At 41.0% G+C, this 20,000-nt stretch overlaps 3 protein-coding genes across 3 annotated transcripts in view; 2 read left to right on the top strand and 1 right to left on the bottom strand.

Annotated features, from left to right (window-relative positions):
- txndc15 (thioredoxin domain containing 15) overlaps window positions 1-4,561 on the top strand; it is an 8,935-nt gene extending 4,374 nt beyond the window's left edge. The window contains exons 2-5 of the mRNA XM_046867107.1: window positions 571-992; window positions 2,700-2,863; window positions 2,958-3,088; window positions 4,227-4,561. Of these exons, the coding sequence (XP_046723063.1) occupies window positions 571-992; window positions 2,700-2,863; window positions 2,958-3,088; window positions 4,227-4,423 (914 nt within the window). The 3' untranslated portion in view covers window positions 4,424-4,561. The remainder of the gene's footprint in view (window positions 1-570; window positions 993-2,699; window positions 2,864-2,957; window positions 3,089-4,226) is intronic.
- A 3,524-nt stretch (window positions 4,562-8,085) lies between these two features.
- LOC124398472 (pterin-4-alpha-carbinolamine dehydratase 2-like) lies at window positions 8,086-15,512 on the top strand. Its single transcript, XM_046868702.1, has 4 exons — window positions 8,086-8,323; window positions 11,500-11,631; window positions 14,744-14,824; window positions 15,291-15,512. Exons 1-4 carry the CDS (start codon window positions 8,234-8,236, stop codon window positions 15,384-15,386), a joined length of 399 nt encoding a protein of 132 aa, XP_046724658.1. The 5' UTR covers window positions 8,086-8,233; the 3' UTR covers window positions 15,387-15,512.
- Window positions 15,513-19,019: 3,507 nt separating this feature from the next.
- pitx1 (paired-like homeodomain 1) overlaps window positions 19,020-20,000 on the bottom strand; it is a 4,161-nt gene continuing 3,180 nt past the window's right edge. Inside the window, exon 3 of the mRNA XM_046867067.1 lies at window positions 19,020-20,000. This exon is cut by the window's right edge and continues 68 nt beyond it. Coding sequence (XP_046723023.1) covers window positions 19,583-20,000 — 418 coding nt within the window. The 3' untranslated portion in view covers window positions 19,020-19,582.

Raw genomic sequence — 20,000 nt, forward strand, 5'->3', positions numbered from 1 at the left:
GGACTCTGGTAAGATTCACTCTGGCAGCAGAACTAAAAGGGAGAAGCAGAAGGAAACACAGACATGAGGATCTCTGGGATAAGAGACGACCCACCACACCACCATCAACAAACCTGAGTGAACGTGTGAGAGTGAGGAGACGACAGCATCCAAATATCCCAGTTCACCAAACACTCCATATCCACGATCCCTCCAGATCTGCTCCTTTACCTCACAAACACCTACTGACTAAACACTCCACTAAATAAATATGTGTTCAGCCTCGACTTGAACACTGAGACTGTGTCTGAGTCCCGAACACTGATTGGAAGGTTGTTCCATAACTGTGGGGTTTATAAGAGAAACATCTGCCCCCTGTGATTTAAATCTGAGCCTGAAACTGTTTCTGTTTAAGAATTTCCATAAACAGATATGAAGTGAATGAAAGCATTTTATTGTCAGATATTTGAGCATGTAAAGGATTAGTGCAGTGCAGTCATGGTTTCGGGTTCGAGCCTTTTGGAACATCATACTGTACATTGTTCTTGTTAGTTGAAACCAAACCGTACTTTATCTGATTTCTGTTCATAGATGAAGGTGTGACATCTGGGTTTAAAAATCCTGATGGATTAGATTCCAGTTGTGATGGACAGACTGCAGACTCTCCGTCTCGTAGACAATTTAAGACGGCGGAAATGGCAGACGCTGTTCTGGGGATGGAGCTGTCTGAGAACACAGCTGGGATTGGAGCTCTTATTCCTAAAACCTCAAAGTCTACGCCATATGAGAAGGATGTGACAGAGGAGGTGAAGGAGCAGGATACAGCAGTGGATAAGCAATTGGAGGAGGAGGAAGTGGTGATGGAGGAGGAAGTTGAGATGAAGCAAGAAAGTCCAGCTGGAGGTGACGAGCAGAATTCTACAGAAACTGCAAAGACGTACAAAGTGAGCTGTGATAAAAGGAGCATCGCTGGACTTGATACCTTCACAGTGCATGTTCTAAACGCATCACAGGTACCTGATTATATACAGTTGAATGCAAAGGTTTAGGAACACCTGACAATGTCCATGATTTTCATTTATAAATATTTGGGTGTTTGGAACAGCAATTTCTTTTTGATCTATCAAATAACTGAAGGACACAGTAATATTTAAGTAGTGAAATGAGGTTTATTGGATTAACAGAAAATGCACAATATGCATCAAAAATAAATTAGACGGGTCCATAAATTTGGGCACCCTAACAGAAAAATCACATTATACAATATTTAGTTGAGCCTCCTTTAGCAGAAATAACAGCCTCTAGACGCTTCCTGTAGCCTGTAATGAGAGTGTCTGGATTCTGGATGAATGTATTTTAGACAATTCCTCCTTACAAAACATCTCCGGTTCAGTTAGGTTTGATGGTTGCTGAGCATGGACAGCCCGCTTCAAATCACCCCACAGATGTTTACTGACTTTCAGGCCTGGGGACTGGGATGGCCATTCCAGAACATTGTACTTGTTCCTCTGCATGAATGCCCAAATAGATTTTGAGCAGTGTTTTGGGTCGTTGTCTTGTTGAAATATCCAGCCCCGGTGTAACTTTAACTTTGTGACTGATTCCTCAACATTATTCTCAAGAATCTGCTGATATTGAGTGCAATCCATGCGACCCTCAACTTGAACCAGATTCCCAGTACTGGCACAGGCCACAGAGCCCCACAGCATGATGGATGCTCACCCAAACTTTACTGTGGGTAGCAAGTGTTTTTCTTGGAACGCTGTGTTCTTTTGCCACCATGCATAACGCCCCTTTTTATGACCAAATAACTCAATCTTTGTTTCATCAGTCCACAGCAGCTTATTCCAAAATAAAGCTGGCTTGTCCAAATGTGCGTTTGCATACCTCAAGCAACTCCGTTTGTGGCATGTGTGCAGAAAAGGCTTCTTTCGCATCACTACCCCATACAGCTTCTCCTTGTGCAAAGTGCGCTGAGTTGTTGAACGATGCACAGTGACACCATCTGCAGCAAGTTGATGTTGTAGATCTTTGGAGGTGATCTGTGGGCTGTTTTTGACCCTTCTCACCATCGATCGCCTTTGCCTCTCCAAAATTTTATGTGGCCTGCCACTTCTGGCCTTAACAAGAACTGTGCCTGTGGTCTTCCATTTCCTCACTATGTTCCTCACAGTGGACACTGACAGCTTATATCTCTGCGATAACTGTTTGTAGCCTTCCCCTAAACCATGATGTTGAATAATCTTTGTTTTCAGGATTAGGGTTAGTTGTTTTGAGACCCCCATGTTGCCACTTTTCAGAGGAGAGTCAAAGAGAACAACAACTTGCAATTGGCCACCTCAAATACCTTTTCTCATGATGGGATGCACCTGTCTATGAAGTTCAAGGCTTAATGAGCTCACCAAACCAATTGTGTGTTCCAATGAATCAGAGCTAGGTAGTTAAAGGTATTCAGATCAACAAAATGACAAGCGTGCCCAAATTTATGCACCTGTCTAATTTCGTTTTGATACTTGATAGATCAAAATAAAATTGCTGATCCAAACACCCAAATATTTTTAAATGAAAATCATGGACATTGTCAGGGGTTCATAAACGTTTGCATACAACTGTAATTGTAGAAATGAGCAGTGGTACAGATGTTTCTATTAAAATGGTCAGTTAGTCTAATATTCTTACTGTGCATTATATTAATTTTAATGTGTTTCTACTTCCTAAAGGATCTAATGGACTTCCTGAACTTAAACAGCTCTGAATGCTCATTGGTTCTCTTCTACACATCCTGGTGTCAGTTCTCTGCCAACCTTGCTCCTCACTTTAATGCTCTGCCAAGGGTTTTTCCCATCATGCATTTTCTTGCTCTTGATGCCTCACAACACAGCAGGTGTGGATCCTTTGTTTGTGTGTTTCATGTGTGTTAAATTAGTGAATATAAAGTGGTGAATATTATTTCTGTAAATTTGTTTTTCTGTGTGCAGCTTGTCCACACGCTTTGGGACCGTCGCTGTGCCCAACATTTTGCTTTTTCAGGGCACTAAGCCAATGGCGCGCTTTAACCACACAGAAAGAACGCTGGAGACTTTAAGTGCCTTCATAACTAATCAAACAGGTAAGCAGCTCACACTCACAAGGGTGTTTAACATGTTCTTGTTCACTTGATATCACCCAAACGAGGATGGTTTCCTCTCAAGGTTTTTCCTCATAACATCTAAGGGTGTTTTTCCTTCACCACAGTCGCCCCAGTCTTCATCATCAGGGATAACATATCTTTCTTAAATTCTGTGAAGCTGCTTTGAGACTATGTCCATTGTAAAAATTGACTTGACTTGCCCTCAGAAGTGTGTATCACCAACACCACTCAGTGGTGTACATGCAATGTGTGTGCGTGTATGTGTATACACATACAGAAGTTCTCCATCTTTGCACATTTTCTATTATAGATGTTATTTATAATTAGGTTTTTGCCCCTTTTAATACACAATAATCCTTAATAGCGACGTGCAAATGTTTGTGTATTTACCATTTTTATTGCTGCCATGTGACTGATGCCCTTAAACAGAGTGACCTACAGAAGGGCTTTGAAGTCTTTGTTCAATAATTTATTGTGAAACTGGTTCTCAATAATTAAATTAATCTATAAATCTGTTGGAAGGAAAAGTAGTTTTAAAAAGAAATGCAGGGAATGTAAATACTGCATGAAGATGTAGATCTTTAGTTATCATTTGGAGAATGCTACTAATTCAACTTCAAACATCTGAAGGAAGTTTATTACACCACCCACGTCCCTGAACAGAGAAGATTCTTAAGGCAGGCCCTTAAATCGGATGGGTGAAGGTGGGACCGTTTTTTTTTTTGTTTGTTTGTTTGTTTGTTTTAGACATTTTTAAGGTTTTTCACTTTATTGTAAACGTATTAAAAATCAACAACTGAAATGTTATTTTTGTATTCTGTGTTTATTCAGTACTTTGCTGAAGCTCCTTTCACAGCAGTATTCACTAAAGTCTTCTTGGGTTGATCTTTGATTTGAGCAGTTACTCTACATAGTCTTAGCAGATCCTCTCAAATTCAGTCAGATTGGTGGGAAGCATCAATGTCTTTCTTCAAACTATTAATTTTATTTTATTGTATGCAAATAAATAGACAAAAAATATGTTTAATGAATATTTTTTTATATTGTGTATCGCAAAACATGTCCAACATTTTAAAGAGAATAAACTGTACACATACACATTGTGTTTGCATTTCAGGGTTTGAGGCAGTTGTGGATCAGGTGGTGACAGATGACGATCATGTTGGACCTTTACTCAGCGTCCCACTAACAAGCATTGACTGGCTTTTTGTGTTCAGTGTCATGTTTTTGTTTGTGTTCAGTTTGTACGCCATCCTGCGAACTGACAGCATTCGACTGCTCATTCCCGGCCATGAACATGACCACCAGGACTAGTTGTTGTTGTTGTTGCTGTTGTTGTTGTTGTTGCTGTTGTATGTATAAACAATTTAAATAATCTATAAAATTTAGTCAATGGATGGATGTTTTAGAATAAACAATCATAATAAATGAACAATAATATTTCATTTTAAATCCTTTCAGTTTAGTTGTTTAGTTATTTGATGTTGCATGATTTTTATTACATGATATTCTGGAGGAGCGAAAATAAATCCTTGCGTTGCTGTTTTATTCAGTAACACACAATACGTGTACAGTAGCCCCGCCCCTGCGTTCAGCATGGTAGGTGCACAAACCCGAGACATCATCAGGTTACAATCACCAGAGCCTGATCACCAGGACGTCAACACCTTGGTGCCATCATCATTGGGGCATCATCGTCGCACAGTTTGCTCAATGGTACAGTTTTTCTATTTATTCTTCTTCTTTCAGCGTCTTCCATTAGGAGGCGCCACAGCAGATCATCCGTCTCCATACCCCCCTGTCCTCTACATCTGCCTCTTTCACACCAATTACCTGCATGTCTTCCCTCACCACATCCATAAACCTCCTCCTTGGTCTTCCTCTTTTCCTCCTTCCTGGTGTTTCCATCCTCAGCATTCTCCTACTGATATATCCCATGTCCCTCCTCTGCACATGTCCAAACCATCTCAATCTCACCTCCCTCACCTTGTCTTCAAAATGTCCAACATGCGCTGTCCCTCTAATAAACTCATTTCTAATCATCGTCACTCCCAACAAACATCTCAACATCTTCAGCTCTGCTACCTCCAGCTCCACCTCCTGTCTTTTACTCAATGCCACTGTCTCTAATCCATACAACATCTCAGGTCTCACCACAGTCCTATAAAATTTCCCTTTCACTCTCACAGATACTCTTCTATCACACATCACTCCTGCTATCACTCTTCTTCACCCACTCCACCCTGCCTGCACTCTTTTCTTCACTTCTCTAACACACACTCCATTACTCTGCACTGTTGACCCCAGGTACCTGAACTCCTCCACCTTCTCCACCTCTTCTCCCTGCAACCGCACCCCTCCACTGCCTCCCTTTCAGTTACACACACGTACTCTGTCTTACTCCTACTGACTTTCATTCCTCTTCTCTCCAGCGTGTACCTCCACCTCTCCAGGCTATTCTCCACCTGCTCCCTACTCACCACAAATCATAATATCATCCACAAACATCATAGTCCAGGAAGACTCCTGTCTGACCTCATCCTTCAACCTGTCCATCACCACTGCAAACAGGAAAGGGCTCAGAGCCGGTCCTTGATGCAGTCCAACCTCCACCTTAATCCAGTCTGTCGTTCCTACTGCACACTACACTGCTGTCACACTGTCTTCATACATGTCCTGCACCACCCTCACATACTTCTCTGACACACCAGACTTCCTCATACAATACCACAACTCCTCTCTCTCCACCCTGTCGTACGCTTTCTCTAAATCCAACTAAATGCAACTAAATCCTCTCTAAATGCAATTCCTTCTGTCCTTCTCTATACTTCTCCATCAACATTCTCAAAGCAAATAAGGCATCTGTGGTGCTTTTCCTCGTCATGAAACCATACTGCTGCTCACAGATGGTCACCTCTTCTCTCAGCCTGGCTTCCACTACTCTTTCCCATAACTTAATGGTGTGACTGTTCAACTTTAATTCCCCTGTAGTTACTGCAGATCTGCACATCTCCCTTATTCTTAAAGATCAGTACCAACACACTCCTTCTCCATTCCTTAGGCATCTTCTCACCTTCCAAAATCTGGTTAAAAACTCCAGTGCATCTCACCTAAACATCTCCATGCCTCTATCGGTATGTCATCTGGTCCAACTGACTTTCCACTCTTCTTTCCACTTCCTGCTTCACCATCTCCACAACATCCAACCTTCTCTCTCTCTCTCTCTCTCATTTTCCTCGTTCATCAGCTGCTCAAAATACTCCCTCCATTTTCTCAACACACTCTCCTCACTAGTCAACACATTTCCATCTCCATCCTTTATTGCTCTAACTTACAGCACATCCTTCCCAGCTCGGTCCCTCTGCCTGGACAATCGCTACAAATCCTTTTCTCCTTCCTCAGTGTCCAACTTCTCCTACAGCTCCTCTAATACCTTTTCCTTGTCTTTCACCACATCCCTCTTCACCTGCTGCTGCATCTCCTTGTTCTCCTGCCTACTTTTCTCATCACTCTGTCGATCCCAATTCTGTTTCTCCAAACTCTTTCTCCTTCTCCTCTCCTGCACTTCCTCATTCCACCACCACATCACTGTGTCTTTCTTTCTATTTCCAGATGTCACACCAAGTACCTTTCTATCTGTCTCCCTCATCACTCCTGCAGTAGTTCCACAATCATCCAGCACCTCTTCACCACCACCGAGCTCCTGTCTGACCTCTTCCCTGAATCTCACACTACAGTCTTCCTCCTTCAGTTTCCACCATCTTATTCTTCTTTCAGTCCTCACTCTCCTCCTCTTCTTCTTCACCTCCAAAACCATCCTACAGACCACCATCCGATGCTGTCTAGCTACACTGTCCCCCGCCAACACCTTACAGTCTCCAATCTCCTTCAGGTTGCATCTTCTACATAGAACATAATCCACCTGTGTGCACCTTCCTCCACTCTTATACGTCACCCTATGATCCTCCTTCTTCTTAAAATAAAAAAGTGTTCACCACTGCTATTTCCATCCTTTTAGCAAAATCTACCGCCATCTGCCCTTCCACATTCCTCTCCTTAAAACCATACCTACCCATCACCTCCTCATCACCTCTGTTCCCTTCACCTACATGCCCATTAAAGTCTGCCCCAATCAGCAATCTTTCATTCCTAGGTACACCTTCTACCACAATTTTTTTTTTCTCCTCCATCTCAAAACCCACTTGTGGAGCATAAGCACTGATGACATTTATCATCATCCCTTCAACATCCAGCTTCACGTTCATCACCCTATCAGAAACTCTCTTCACCTCCACTACACTCTTACTGTACTCTTCCTTCAGAATCCCCCCTACACCATTTCTCTTTCCATCCACACCATGATAGAACAGTTTAAACACCTCCAATGTTCCTGCTCTTAATCTCTTTCCACTTGGTCTCCTAAACACAACATCTCTACCTTTCTCCTCTCCATCATATCAGCTCCCTCTCTCCCTTTACCAGTCATAGTACCAACATTTAAAGTACCAACCAAACCTCCACTTCTCCTCCACTTCTCCTCCACTCTCCTCCACTTCTCCTCCACCTCTCCTCCACTTCTCCTCCACTCTCCTCCACTTCTCCTCCTCTCCTCCACTCCTCCTCCACTTCTCCTCCACTTCTCCTTCACTCTCCTCCACTTCTCCTCCACTTCTCCTTTCCCTGCTGTCTCTGTAGACGTTTTCTTCCTCTCCTTCTCCTCCTTCAGCCAGCAGTAGCCCAGTTTACACCGGTACCCTGTTGGTTAATGACTGCACTGACTTGTGTAACACTGATGACTGAGTTTGGGTTTTTACAGAAAGTCAAGGGTTTGGGTTTTACAGAAAGTCAAGGGTTTGGGTTTTTACAGAAAGTCAAGGGTTTGGGTTTTTACAGAAAGTCCGTTAAAAATGTCCGTTAAAAAAAGAGACAGCAGCCGAAGCCACGCCCATATTGGGTTCATCCGGGTAATGATGCTGTTTTTGATTCTGATTGTCTGTTTCAGAACTTTTATGTAGACAACAATCTTGTGTTTATATTTTTTTGCGCAGGCAGAGTAGCAGACAGCGGTGTGTGTGTGTGTGTGTGTGTGTGTGTGTGTGTTACTCTGCCCCGTGCACGTGCGCTATGAGCTGGTTAATGTTTACGAGGTTCTGCTCTGGAACTCGGAGTGTTTTATCCACACGCAGAAACTTTCTTCTGCCTGCAGCTGAAATGGTAAGACTTTTCCTCGCTTACAGTCAGTGATTATTAGTTTTATTATCCAACAACTAGGTGCGATAAAACCCACATGTAGCCCGGAATTCCAGCTCAATTCTCTCTGCATTCTGCTCCATGCAGGGTTAAGGGTTAGGAGGTCAGATGTTTACCAGACTTTGCGATAGTGATAGTTTAATTAAAAGAACATTCCGAGGCGTGTTAAAATCTACACAGCGCTCTAAAACACGTTTATTGCTCGATTCTGCCTGCCATAAACACGTGACCAGTGACGCTAAACACAACCACGTGACTGTGTTGAAACCTGATTGTAGGGAAATCCAAGTTTGCGTACGTTTAAGGAAAAATGCGGACTTTGGGAGCCATCGAAAGGGAAAAGCAGAGTTTTCCCCGAGTTTCATCTCTAAAATAATCTCTCTGACAAAATCAGTAAAAACAATCTCTGTTTTACAGTTCAGTTAAGCTCATAATTTGCTCATGATCTAAAAAACAATGGACTGTTGTTGAATTCAGTACAAAAAATGTTTGTCGATTTGTCTTTAAATCATCTGTATAGTAAATTAAAAGCTATACTTTTTTATTTTATACTGCATGACATTTAATGCAGTTTTCGCCACTACGCGTTACATAACTATCTGTACTTCATCTTTTTCACCAGCAGATGTCACTGCTTTAAAAAAAATTATCACCAATTGTAGGGTGAAACTTTCAGGTGGATTGTGTCAAGTGAAGTTTATTTCTTTTGCACTTTTCACAATGGACATTGTCTCAAAGCAGCTTCACAGACTTTAAGTGAAGGTGAATGATGTGTTTATCCCTGATGATGAAGACTGAGGCGACTGTGGTGAAGGAAAAACTACCTTGGATGTTATGAGGAAGAAACCTTGAGAGGAACCAGACTCAAAAGCAGAACCTCATCCTCATTTGGGTGACATCAAGAGTGTGATTATAGACTTTAAACACTACAGAACACTGGAGAGTGAGAACTAACATGAGCACTGGCATGTGTGATTATGACTGATGATCTTTCTACAGTCAGATGATGTTGTGGAACCAGGAGCTACTGAGCAACTCATAAATTACATTTGTGATCATCACAGATCCAACACCAGCTTCTCCATGCCAGAGCCTTTAAACACTCAAAGAGGTCCAGTGTCCAAACTCCACATGAGGTGGGATCCAATTGGCACTGGTACGTCTCTAGATGGTTCGGTATGTTTGTGGGCATCTACTTCTTTAAAGGTTCATAATCTTCATGAGGTGGGACGTGACTGGAGCTGGAGCAACCTCAGGAAGCCTCGGGATGGGGAGAGAAAGAGAAGCAGTGGAGAGGAATTAGCGTAGCTGCTGTTCATGATATTAACAGCACAAGTTGATAATGTGATGTGATCAGATGTTCTGGAGCACAAGGTTATGATGTGATGTGTGTTATGTGTAGAACTCACTAAAAACATACGTCTTTAATTTGCACTTGAACTGGGAGTGTGTGCTGTGATGCTACCTGTCAGAATGCTCTCAATGGTGCAGGTGTAGAAAGTCCTTAGCACCTGAGAGGGATGTTTAAAGTCCCTTAAGCGTCTCAGATGGTACAGACGCTGCCAGGCTTCTTCACCAGGGTGTTGATGTGACAGGACCAAGACAGGTCTTGTGTGATGTGAACACCTAAGGTACCAGAAACTGCATCTTCTCTTCATCACTACTACCTCAGTAGTGATGAAGTGTTTTGAAAGACTGGTCAGAGACTTCATTAGTACCTCACTACCAGACACACTGTATCATCTACAGTTTATGTACCACCAGAACCACTCTACTGAGGATGCCATTGCTCATTGTTGTGTGGAGAAGGGCTACAGGGCAGTAGTTATTGAGGCAGGTGGGCTGGGGCTTCTTTTGGACAGGAACAATGGTGGACTGTTTGAAGCATGAGGGGACAACAAACTGTTCCAGGAAGAGGTTAAATATCAGCGCATGCTTTCAGAACATCTTGTTCTGCTGCCTTCCTGGTATTCACTCTCCTGAATGGCCTCCTCACGTCATGCTCCGAGATGGTGAAGGTGTTTACCTCTCCGTCTCTCTCGGCGTGGTTAGCTGCAGTCTCGAAGCGAGCGTAAAAGATGTTTAGCTTGCCTGCCAGAGAATCGTCCGCATTCCCCATTCTGGAAGAAGGTGTTTTAGTCTGTGATGTTTCTTAGTCCTTGCTACAGGCTCCTAGAGGCACCATGTTGGAACTGTGACTCCAGTTTCCGTTTTGCTTCCTTCACCGCTCTGAGACACTGCAAGACGCAGCCTTGTACCCGTCCTTGTCCCCGGTGTCGAGCCCCATGTTGTAGGCAGCGGAGCGGAGCATCACAAATAGTTTTATTCACCCAAGGCTTCTGGTTGGTGAACGGTCTGATGATGTTTTTCTGTACCGTATCATCCGCTAGATAAAGATATTTGTTAAAGTAGCTGAAATAAGTAGATATCTTTAGAAAATTTTATATTAAATGTAAAACACACACACACACACACTTATATACACATCTATATTACCCACATGGGGTCTAAGAAATGTAAACTATTTAATTTTTCTATTTAATTTTGCATTTAGTAAATTTCATTTGTGCCAATTTAATTTATTTCTCAATTTAATCAATATAGCATTAATTTGATGTATTCAACTTTTATTTTTATATTTATAAAATATTGTAAAATATTGTTTTATATATTATTTAACCAGCAGGCATTTTATTTAAAATAAAAAAACCTGTAAACTGTTGGTTTATAAATGTTAATAATAAACTGCATTTCTTCCCTTTAACCGTACCAAAACTGTACCGACCCGTGACTTAAACCCGAGCTACATACCAAACCATCAGTTATGTGTACCGTTACACCCTTAGTATTGAATATTAATTTATTTATAGTTAATGTATTTAATTAATAGCCATGGAACATATTGTATGTATGTCTATATAAAATGTTTTTCTCCTGTAGATTTAATTTAATCATTTATTTTAATTAGCTGCTTATGAGATACATGCTGAAATTTTTGTCCTGTACTTTCTTTGTTCGACCGAAGGATGGCGCCAAAACACATATGTACACAAACAGTGTGTGTGTGTGTGTGTGTGTGTGTGTGTGTGTGTGTGTGTGTGTGTGTGTGTGTGTGTGTGTGTGTGTGTGTGTGTATGTAGTCCACAGATTCACACTGGTTGAGTGCAGCAGAAAGAGAGCATGCTCTGATGGAGTTGAAGGCAACAGGATGGGTGGATCTGGAGGAACGAGATGCACTGTATAAAGAACTGCACTTCAAAACATTTAATCAGGTTCAGAATTTTAACACATTTATTTTCTTTGAAATTTTTATTAAAAAAAGTATTTTGAGATTTTAAATGGGGAGAGAAATTTCTGGAATCAAGGGTACTGAAAGTGTGTGGAGTCACTGCTCAGTTCCAAAAGTGGGTGGGGTCACATATCTCCATCACTAATCCAGATATATGTTTTAAATCCAAACTTTACTACACTTCCTCCTACTGATGTATGTATGGATTAGCTAAATCAAAAACCCCACCACATCACCCCCTACCCTTCTGTGTGTGTGTGTGTGTGTGTGTGTGTGTGTGTGTGTGTGTGTGTTTGTGTGTGTGTGTACATGGGTGTCAGTCCTCATCAGTGTAACAGGGAACAGACCCCAGTTTAGCTGCAGCTGAGGTTTCTATCAGAATCATTTCTTTCACAAACAATCCAATTGGTTAAAACATTTCATCTGTCACTGAAAACCGCAACCTATCAAGTTATCCATGTGTTCCTTATCCCTGTCTGTCTCCCTGTCTGTCTCCCTGTCTGTCCCCCTGTCTGTCCCCCTGTCTGTCCCCCTGTCTGTCCCCCTGTCTGTCCCCCTGTCTGTCCCCTGTCTGTCTCCCTGTCTGTCTCCCAGTCTGTGAGGGTCTTTGTCTCGCTGTAGTTCTCTATCTGATTACCTCTCTGTCTGTTGTTGTGTTTCTCTTTGCCACATGCTGTAATAATGAATTCTGTCTCTGGGGTTTGTATATTATAAAAATAGGTTGTGCTTTTGTTCTCTCTTTTTTTGAGTCAGCTAATCTGTTAGGTGTGTTTTTATATTTAATAACATTTAAGAGAACTGATTATTTACTCTAATGTAAGTGTTAATGATGAGAAGGTGCTTTTCTGATTATTGACCAAAGTGAAATGACCTCGTCCTTTCTTTTCTCGTGAAGATCATGATTACAACCTCAAAGAACTTTGAACGCATTATATATGTGTTTTGGGGTGGTGTGTGTGTGTGTGTGTGTGTGTGTGTGTGTGTGTGTGTAAGGGGGTTATGTCCAAGTTTGTACTTTAGGACAGTTATTCTGTAATCTCCCCAAATGCCCCTCAGAGTGGCAGGTTGGGAGGTGGGGGAGGGTCGATGGGTTGTAATGGCTCGGTCCGTGTACCAGCGGTTCTGATTATTGGAGGCCCTGCAGTGTGTCACATTAAATTAACGCTGTGTGACAGACAGAGTGTGCAGGGGGAGTGCACATAATGACACAGCGAGAGGAAACAAAGAGCTGCATAACCTCTAATGTGTGTGTGTGTGTGTGTGTGTGTGTGTGTGTGTGTGTATTTGTTAAAAATGTCAAAACATGAAGGAATTTAATGAGAGTTTTCTAACTGTATTTTTTGGTAGTTTTTGAAGTAGAAAATTAATTTAGTAAAAAAAAATGGAGTCAAATTGCAGCATTCTGTCTTTTGGAATGTCTGTGTGTTTTGAGTTTACTTCAGTTAGAGTTCCAGTGAAACAGCCAGGGATTTAAAAGTCAAAGCAAATGTAAGAAGTTATTGAGTTAAATTGAAGCTCCATTCATTACAGGGTTAAAGTCATGCACCATTGCACCAGTTCATTTCACACTTTATCCTCCAGATTTGATGTGAATGAATGAAGGAAACGTTTTGGACAACAATCAACCGCTGCATTGATTTAATAATGGCCCAATGTTCCTAATGAGAGCTGAGAAAGAGCAGGCCGTCGTGCCTTCGGCTCGCGTTGCAGGAATCTGACAATTACGTTAAACTGATTGCGAGGCGGTTTGTACTCTGATACCCAACCTGATCTCTGAGCCGCTGATCGTGTTACATCATGTGTTGGAAAATTGGTTAGAACACACTAAAGACTTGAAGCAATTTCCTGCCACGAGTAGCTGTGCGTTTGTGTGTCAGTGCGGCCACGGCGGCGTGCGGCGTGTACAATGGTCTTTCAGTGGTCTAATTATCTGCGGAAGCATTTAGGGGCTTAATTGAGATTGCAGAGGGAAATTGCTCTAAATAGCCGGCATGGTGAACACAGCACACCGAGGATCCTGGCCTTTCTGAGGTAATTAGAATGCTCATAATCACTCAGAATGACCTCTGATTGGTGTGTGTGTGTGTGTGTGTGTGTGTGTGTGTGTGTGTGTGTGTGTGTGTGTGTGTGTGATGCACTACTACCTGTTGTATCTGCACTATAAGTTAAGTGCACTTTGTTCTGCATTACCTTGTAGCAGTTAGCCCCAGCTAATATTATTAATATTATTGTGTACTAAAAAACATTACAGTGCAAATTATACACACAAGCAACAAAAGAGTGATCGTATAGGGGACGCTACTCCAGTATTTTATATTTTGACAAATATCTCTGAGCAATGAGACGTACAATAAAGGTGCACCAGGTAAACAAATATATATATTTAAAAAAAGGCGCATTGGAGATTTTTGGATAAACAAAGTTGTTTTGGATCATAATTTCCTGGAAAAAAAAATGTTATAAATAAATATTTGTCTAAATTGGTGTTTTTTGCCTCAAATGTCAGTGTATTAATGTGAACGGTGTATTTGAATGTTGTGAACAGTATATCAGAGTAAAGCAGTGTAATAGTTTTACTGGGTTTGTTTGAAGAATAGATAAAGGAAATACAGTGGAACCTCGACACTCGTGACCGCGATAGTTTGTGACTTTTCATTAGGAACCAGACTGATAGGGTTAGTTTGTAGAAATAAATTATATAAAAATGTTTGAAAAAACGATTTTATTATTGTATTATTCATTTAAAGTGGTAAATAAAACATTCATGATAAGTAATTCACAATTTTGGTCGAGTTTACAGTACAGTACATGTTCAATTCCCCATGTCGGTACCCATTTAAATCGATTTAATATTGTGTTACTGGGCCACAAATGGGAAGTCAAAACCTCGCAAACTTTTGTTACTCGATGTTGCACTTTATATTAATATAGAATCAAATAATAACGGGGCTATAATTATTTTATAGATAATAATATACTCATAGTAATTATATGTTTAGTGCAGTAATTTAGTGAGAGTTAAAACCTACTCAGAGTAATAATGTTCTCAGTGTAATAATTCACAGAGACGTGTGCACTGTTTGTCTTTACTGCAGGCGTTTGGATTCATGTCTCGAGTGGCTCTGCAGGCAGAGAAGATGAACCATCATCCGGAGTGGTTCAATGTTTATAATAAGGTAATAACTTCCACTGAGCGCCGCTCTGTCACCCTGCGGCAGGCGTTTATAAAGCCTTAGTCAGTGTTTAACAGCAGCGCTGCATCGAGCTGAGCCGAGAGGCCCCACGCACCGCTGCCAAACCTTCAATATGTCTACACGGACACGGCTCACACTGGTGCTGCTAGCTTACATTTCACATCCAAACAATGAGAAATTCAGAAGATACAGTGTTTTATGGTAAAATTAGTTTTCTCTGTGTTTGTGGAGAAAGTAGTCCTGGTTTTGGACAAACAGGCCTGAAATCCAGCTGAAGCCTCTGTGTTCACGAGTCCTTCTGCTGCACTGTGAGGAATTCCACCATTAATCCTCTCTTTATGAAAGGCTCCGGGCTCTCACTCTGCTACTTTCCACTGTGTGTGTGTGTGTGTGTGTGTGTGTGTGTGTGTGTGTGTTGTCCTTCACAGTTGGCTCTCTTGTTTTTCAGGTTCAGGTCACATTAACAACACACGACTGTGGAGGTTTGTCAAAGAAGGACATTCGTCTCGCCAAATTCATTGATAAAGTCGCTCTGACGATGTAGTGCTGTAAAAAAGTGCCACTTCTTTAAAAGGGTGTGTTTGAAGCTGAGCGCTGGACTGATTTGGGACCTGGTGTGAAAACAGAGGGTTAAAAAGTCTGTATAATAAAAATGTTTAATAAAAGATAAGCATCGATCTTATTGTCATTCTTTTATCACATGTGGCTAAAAGGAATACAAGTACACAAAGGACAGGACATGAGAAAACAGGCAGTGTGATGATGTGGGACATCAGTGTGATGATGTTGGTGTGTGAGGTAGACGGTGTGTGTTGCTATGAGTTGGAGGGGTTCGGTGTGGTTCAGGAGGTTTTTGATCAGCAGCAATTTTCACTGTTCTATTTTTGATTTTGGGGCGTTAATGGTGGACCAGACTGTGATGGAGGAGGTGAACGTCCTCTTTATTGGCTGTGTTTAGTTTTCTCAGTTCTTGGTTAAGGAACCCTACATTTAGGATGCTACTGAACATAAGCAATGTTTACAAGAACTTCTTTGTGTGTGATTGGGGTGATCACAAATCTATTTAATGTATTAAATGTCTATATTGTGGCAGAAACCTTAAAGACTATCACAGCTACAATGACCTCATCACAGCAGACTGAAATGCTTAAAAATATAAATGCTTGTTGTCGTGAGAGACCATTCTGTCTGACAGCTTGTGTTTATTTTAATCTTAGACATCATTTGAAAAAGACCAAATGTAAATTTTGTGTTCTGATTAAAAACCATTTGTCTTATTTAGAGACTTTTTTATCTGATGACTGTGTAATTGACAATGGAATTTTCTCAACACAGAGTGAACTTAAGAGCAAACAGGTGAAATCACTGGGGTTATACCTAATATCAGAATTAATTACAACAGGGAAAGAGAGGAAGAGAGGGAGAGAGGGAGAGAGAGAGGGGGAGGAAGAGAGAGGGAGAGGGGGAGGAAGAGAGAGGGAGGAAGAGAGAGAGAGAGGAAGAGAGAGAGAGAGAGAGAGAGAGAGAGGGAGGAAGAGAGAGGGAGGAAGAGAGAGAGAGAGAGGGAGAGAGAGAGAGGGGAGGAGAGAGAGAGGAGGGAGGAAGAGAGAGAGAGAGAGAGAGGGAGGAAGAGAGAGGAGAGAGAGGGGAGGAGAGAGGAGAGGAAGAGAGAGGAGAGAGAGGAGAGGAGAGAGAGAGAGAGAGGAGAGGAGAGAGAGAGAGGAAGAGAGGAGAGGAAGAGAGAGAGGAGAGAGAAAGGGGAGAGGGAGAGGAAGAGAGAGAGAGAGAGAGTGTAGGTTGAAATCTGACAAACAGAACGGTAGTGTGAAAACGCGTAAGATGTTCCTGCACTAACACTAAACTTGCAGTAAACAGTGAGTGCAGTAGTGAAGTGTATCAGTGGAGTGTGTTTGTGCTCGTCATGGTTTCATTAACATTCATTTATAGATGCGTTTAACTACATTTACATTAAAGTTACTTAAAAAAAAATTGTTGGCCAATCAGAAATAAGTGTTTAATGTAATCCTGAGTACCACAGCGCGCAGTGACGAACTGAACACATTATTCATGTTTGTGTAAAATTATAGACCAATTTAGAGTAAAAAAATATAAATTATGTTATGCAGTAAAAAAAATCAGTCATTAGATGCTGCAATGTTACGAATGTGTGTGTGTGTGTGTGTGTGTGTGTGTGTGTGTGTGTGTGTGTGTTAGTTAATAGTTTTCCTATCCAATGTTACACGTTATGGCAAATCATGAGTGAGTACACGTAACACGTCAGTGTAAGAGTTCCGTGACCGTGTTTGGAACTTTGTGTGTTGAGAAAGTCACAGCTTTGTAACGATGGATATATTTTGTCATTATATTTCTAGAAATATGTTGAGATGTTCGTTGGGAGTGACGACGATGGACAGGATTAGAAATGAGTTTATTAGAGGACAGCACATGTAGGACGTTTTGGAGACAAGGTGAGGGAGGTGAGATTGAGATGGTTTGGACATGTGCAGAGGAGGGACATGGGGTTTATCAGTAGGAGAATGCTGAGGATGGAGACACCAGGAAGGAGGAAAAGAGGAAGAACAAGGAGGAGGTTTATGGATGTGGTGAGGGAAGACATGCAGGTAGTTGGTGTGAAAGAGGCAGATGTAGAGGACAGGGGGGTATGGAGACGGATGATCCGCTGTGGCGACCCCTAATGAGAGAAGCTGAAAGAAGATGATGCTATGTAGATATTTATTTAGTTTTAATTCTAAACAATGTCCTAGTTATGCATTTAGCTGTATGTATATATATATATATATATATATATATATATATATATATATATATATATCGGTATAGTTTAGCTTTGTTGTATATTGTGACTGTTGCACAATAAAGATGTGCTTTTTTTATCTGTTTGCTGTCATTTCGCACGTCGCCGCACGAATTGTGTTTGTCCTCATGCGTGACATTCAGACTGGCTGGTGAATTAATTTTGATCAAATCAATGGCTATCATGTCTTATTGACGTGTTAATAACGCATTGCTCAGCTATATATTATCTATAAACTCCTCATAGTGAATATATTTATATTCAATTATAATTGGGATCAAAATGTAAACACATTTTATAAGGGTAAATTTGCACTGCATTCACCTTCTGCCGTCATACACACACACACACACACACACACCCACACACATACACCAGCGCACAAACGAGCGCACACACACACACACACACACATACACACTGTAAACTCTTAGTTTTACAACTCCATTTAGAGTGAGTTTATTTCAGTTTGCCGTGTGTGTGTGTGTGTGTGTGTGTGTGTGTGTGTGTTCGCGCTTGTTTGTGCGCTGGTGTATGATTTCCTACAAAAACACAAGCTGTGAGGATTTTAACACGTGACTGTTTTAGGATAATGACAGAGTTGCTGATGTTCTGAAGCTTAGCTTTAAGTGCTGCAATAAAAAAAAGGATTTCATTTTTTATTTTTATATTTTAACCAAATCAGTTAAATAATTATTAGTAATCAGAATTTGATATATAGTATTTTTTGTTTTTACTTTTATTAAAACTGTTATTCTTTTGTATTATTGCACATAGTTATGTCTTTGTGTTTTAAGTATAAATATTAACATTGTACATAATGTTCGATTGTCGGATGTATTCCTGATTTATTTGTATATAAGTAAATAATTCCCAGAGGCTCGCAGGGAGATCAGGTTAAATAAACAGTTTAATACGAGGCATTATGAACTTTTAATCTCCTGAGTCGTTAATGCTGATATGAAGAGAATAAAAAAGCGATAAGGTGCTGAAGTGGAGAAGCTGCAGCTCGAGCGGTGTTTTTAATGAATCACAAGAACAAATAAAACTACAGATTTATAATCAAGCGTTCCTTTTATTAATGTAATTATGATCATTTCTGTTTTAAACAGATAGAAATATAATTAATAATTTGTCATTAATTTAGGGTGTATTGTAAAATCCTAATTCTGTACACGCGTAATCACATTAGAATTTAGAATGCAGTTATTTAAATAAGTGATTTTTATAATTTACTTGTGGAGATTTTTGTGTAGAAATTGTATTGTGAGTGTGATGATAACGAGAGGACTAATTAAAGAAATTAAATAGGTAATTATTTTAGATCTTCAGCTGGAGTATATTTCATTGTGACAATTATTGTTATGTTTAACCATTATTTCTGTTTTATTTTCCATAAACACGTGAGAACAAATTCCAGATTTCACATCTGAATACAGAGTATTGTTGTTTCCCTACATTTTTCTTTACATTTCTTTACACAACATGTAGGTTTTTCTGACCCACAATCATGCGATTAATATCGGTTCAGTCAAATAAACGATAAACAGTGGCACAAATGTTAAAAAATAAAATCACATAAAAACAGAGCTTTAAAAGCAGGCGAAGCTACAGAACGGAGAAAGAAGAGATTCGAGTTAATATTCACTAAAGCAGTCTGATTAAATGGCCTGGTAATTACTTTTTTTTTATTATTAAACGCAATAAAAGTTATTTTTACATTAAACTATTTACAGAGTTGCTGTGTAACATCTTCACTTTTAAATCCAAGCGCGTGGATTTGATTAAGTCTTTGTGCAAGTTCTGGTAAACAGGCGAGTCGCAAAAATCCATCGGAAAAAAATCAACAATGAAAACGGATCCAGTTTTGGTCGCGCGGGAGATTTTTCCCATTTTTTTCTATTCTGAAGGTCTCCGTTAATCCGTTAGCTGTTGTACTGGCATGCGGATCCTCCGTATCCGAAACCGGGATGCTGCTTGGGTTTGAGTCTGAGGGTCGCGAGGCCGGAGCTGCACGTGTCCCGGTAGACCCCGTACGGCGCAGGGGGCGGGGCTCCGTACGGGCACCCGGAGGAGCTCATGGCAGAATTGATGGAGGAACTGCCCAGGCCGTTCAGGTTGCTGATGCTGTTCATGCTCGAGGCCATGCTCATGCTCATGCTCATGGAGGAAATGGAATTCGGGGATGAGAGTACAGGCTGTGACGTCAGCGGGCTCATGGAGTTAAAGAACGGGAAGTTTTTGTGCGCGAGCCCCTTGTTGGTCCAGTTGTTGTAGCCGTAGGCGGGGTACATGTCCTCATACGGCTGCACGAGACCCCCGAACTGCGGCAGATAACCGTTT

The sequence above is a fragment of the Silurus meridionalis genome, chromosome 15, assembly GCF_014805685.1.
Source record: "Silurus meridionalis isolate SWU-2019-XX chromosome 15, ASM1480568v1, whole genome shotgun sequence".
Lineage (NCBI taxonomy): Eukaryota > Metazoa > Chordata > Actinopteri > Siluriformes > Siluridae > Silurus > Silurus meridionalis.

What these genes read in the sequence shown, in the direction of transcription:
- LOC124398472 (XM_046868702.1), top strand. Translation starts at nt 8,234, where the DNA reads ATGAGCTGGTTAATGTTTACGAGGTTCTGCTCTGGAACTCGGAGTGTT. An exon ending in ACTTCAAAACATTTAATCAG is followed by an intron (nt 11,632 to 14,743) that starts GTTCAGAATTTT and finishes TCTTTACTGCAG; the next exon opens with GCGTTTGGATTCATGTCTCG. An exon ending in GGTTCAATGTTTATAATAAG is followed by an intron (nt 14,825 to 15,290) that starts GTAATAACTTCC and finishes CTTGTTTTTCAG; the next exon opens with GTTCAGGTCACATTAACAAC.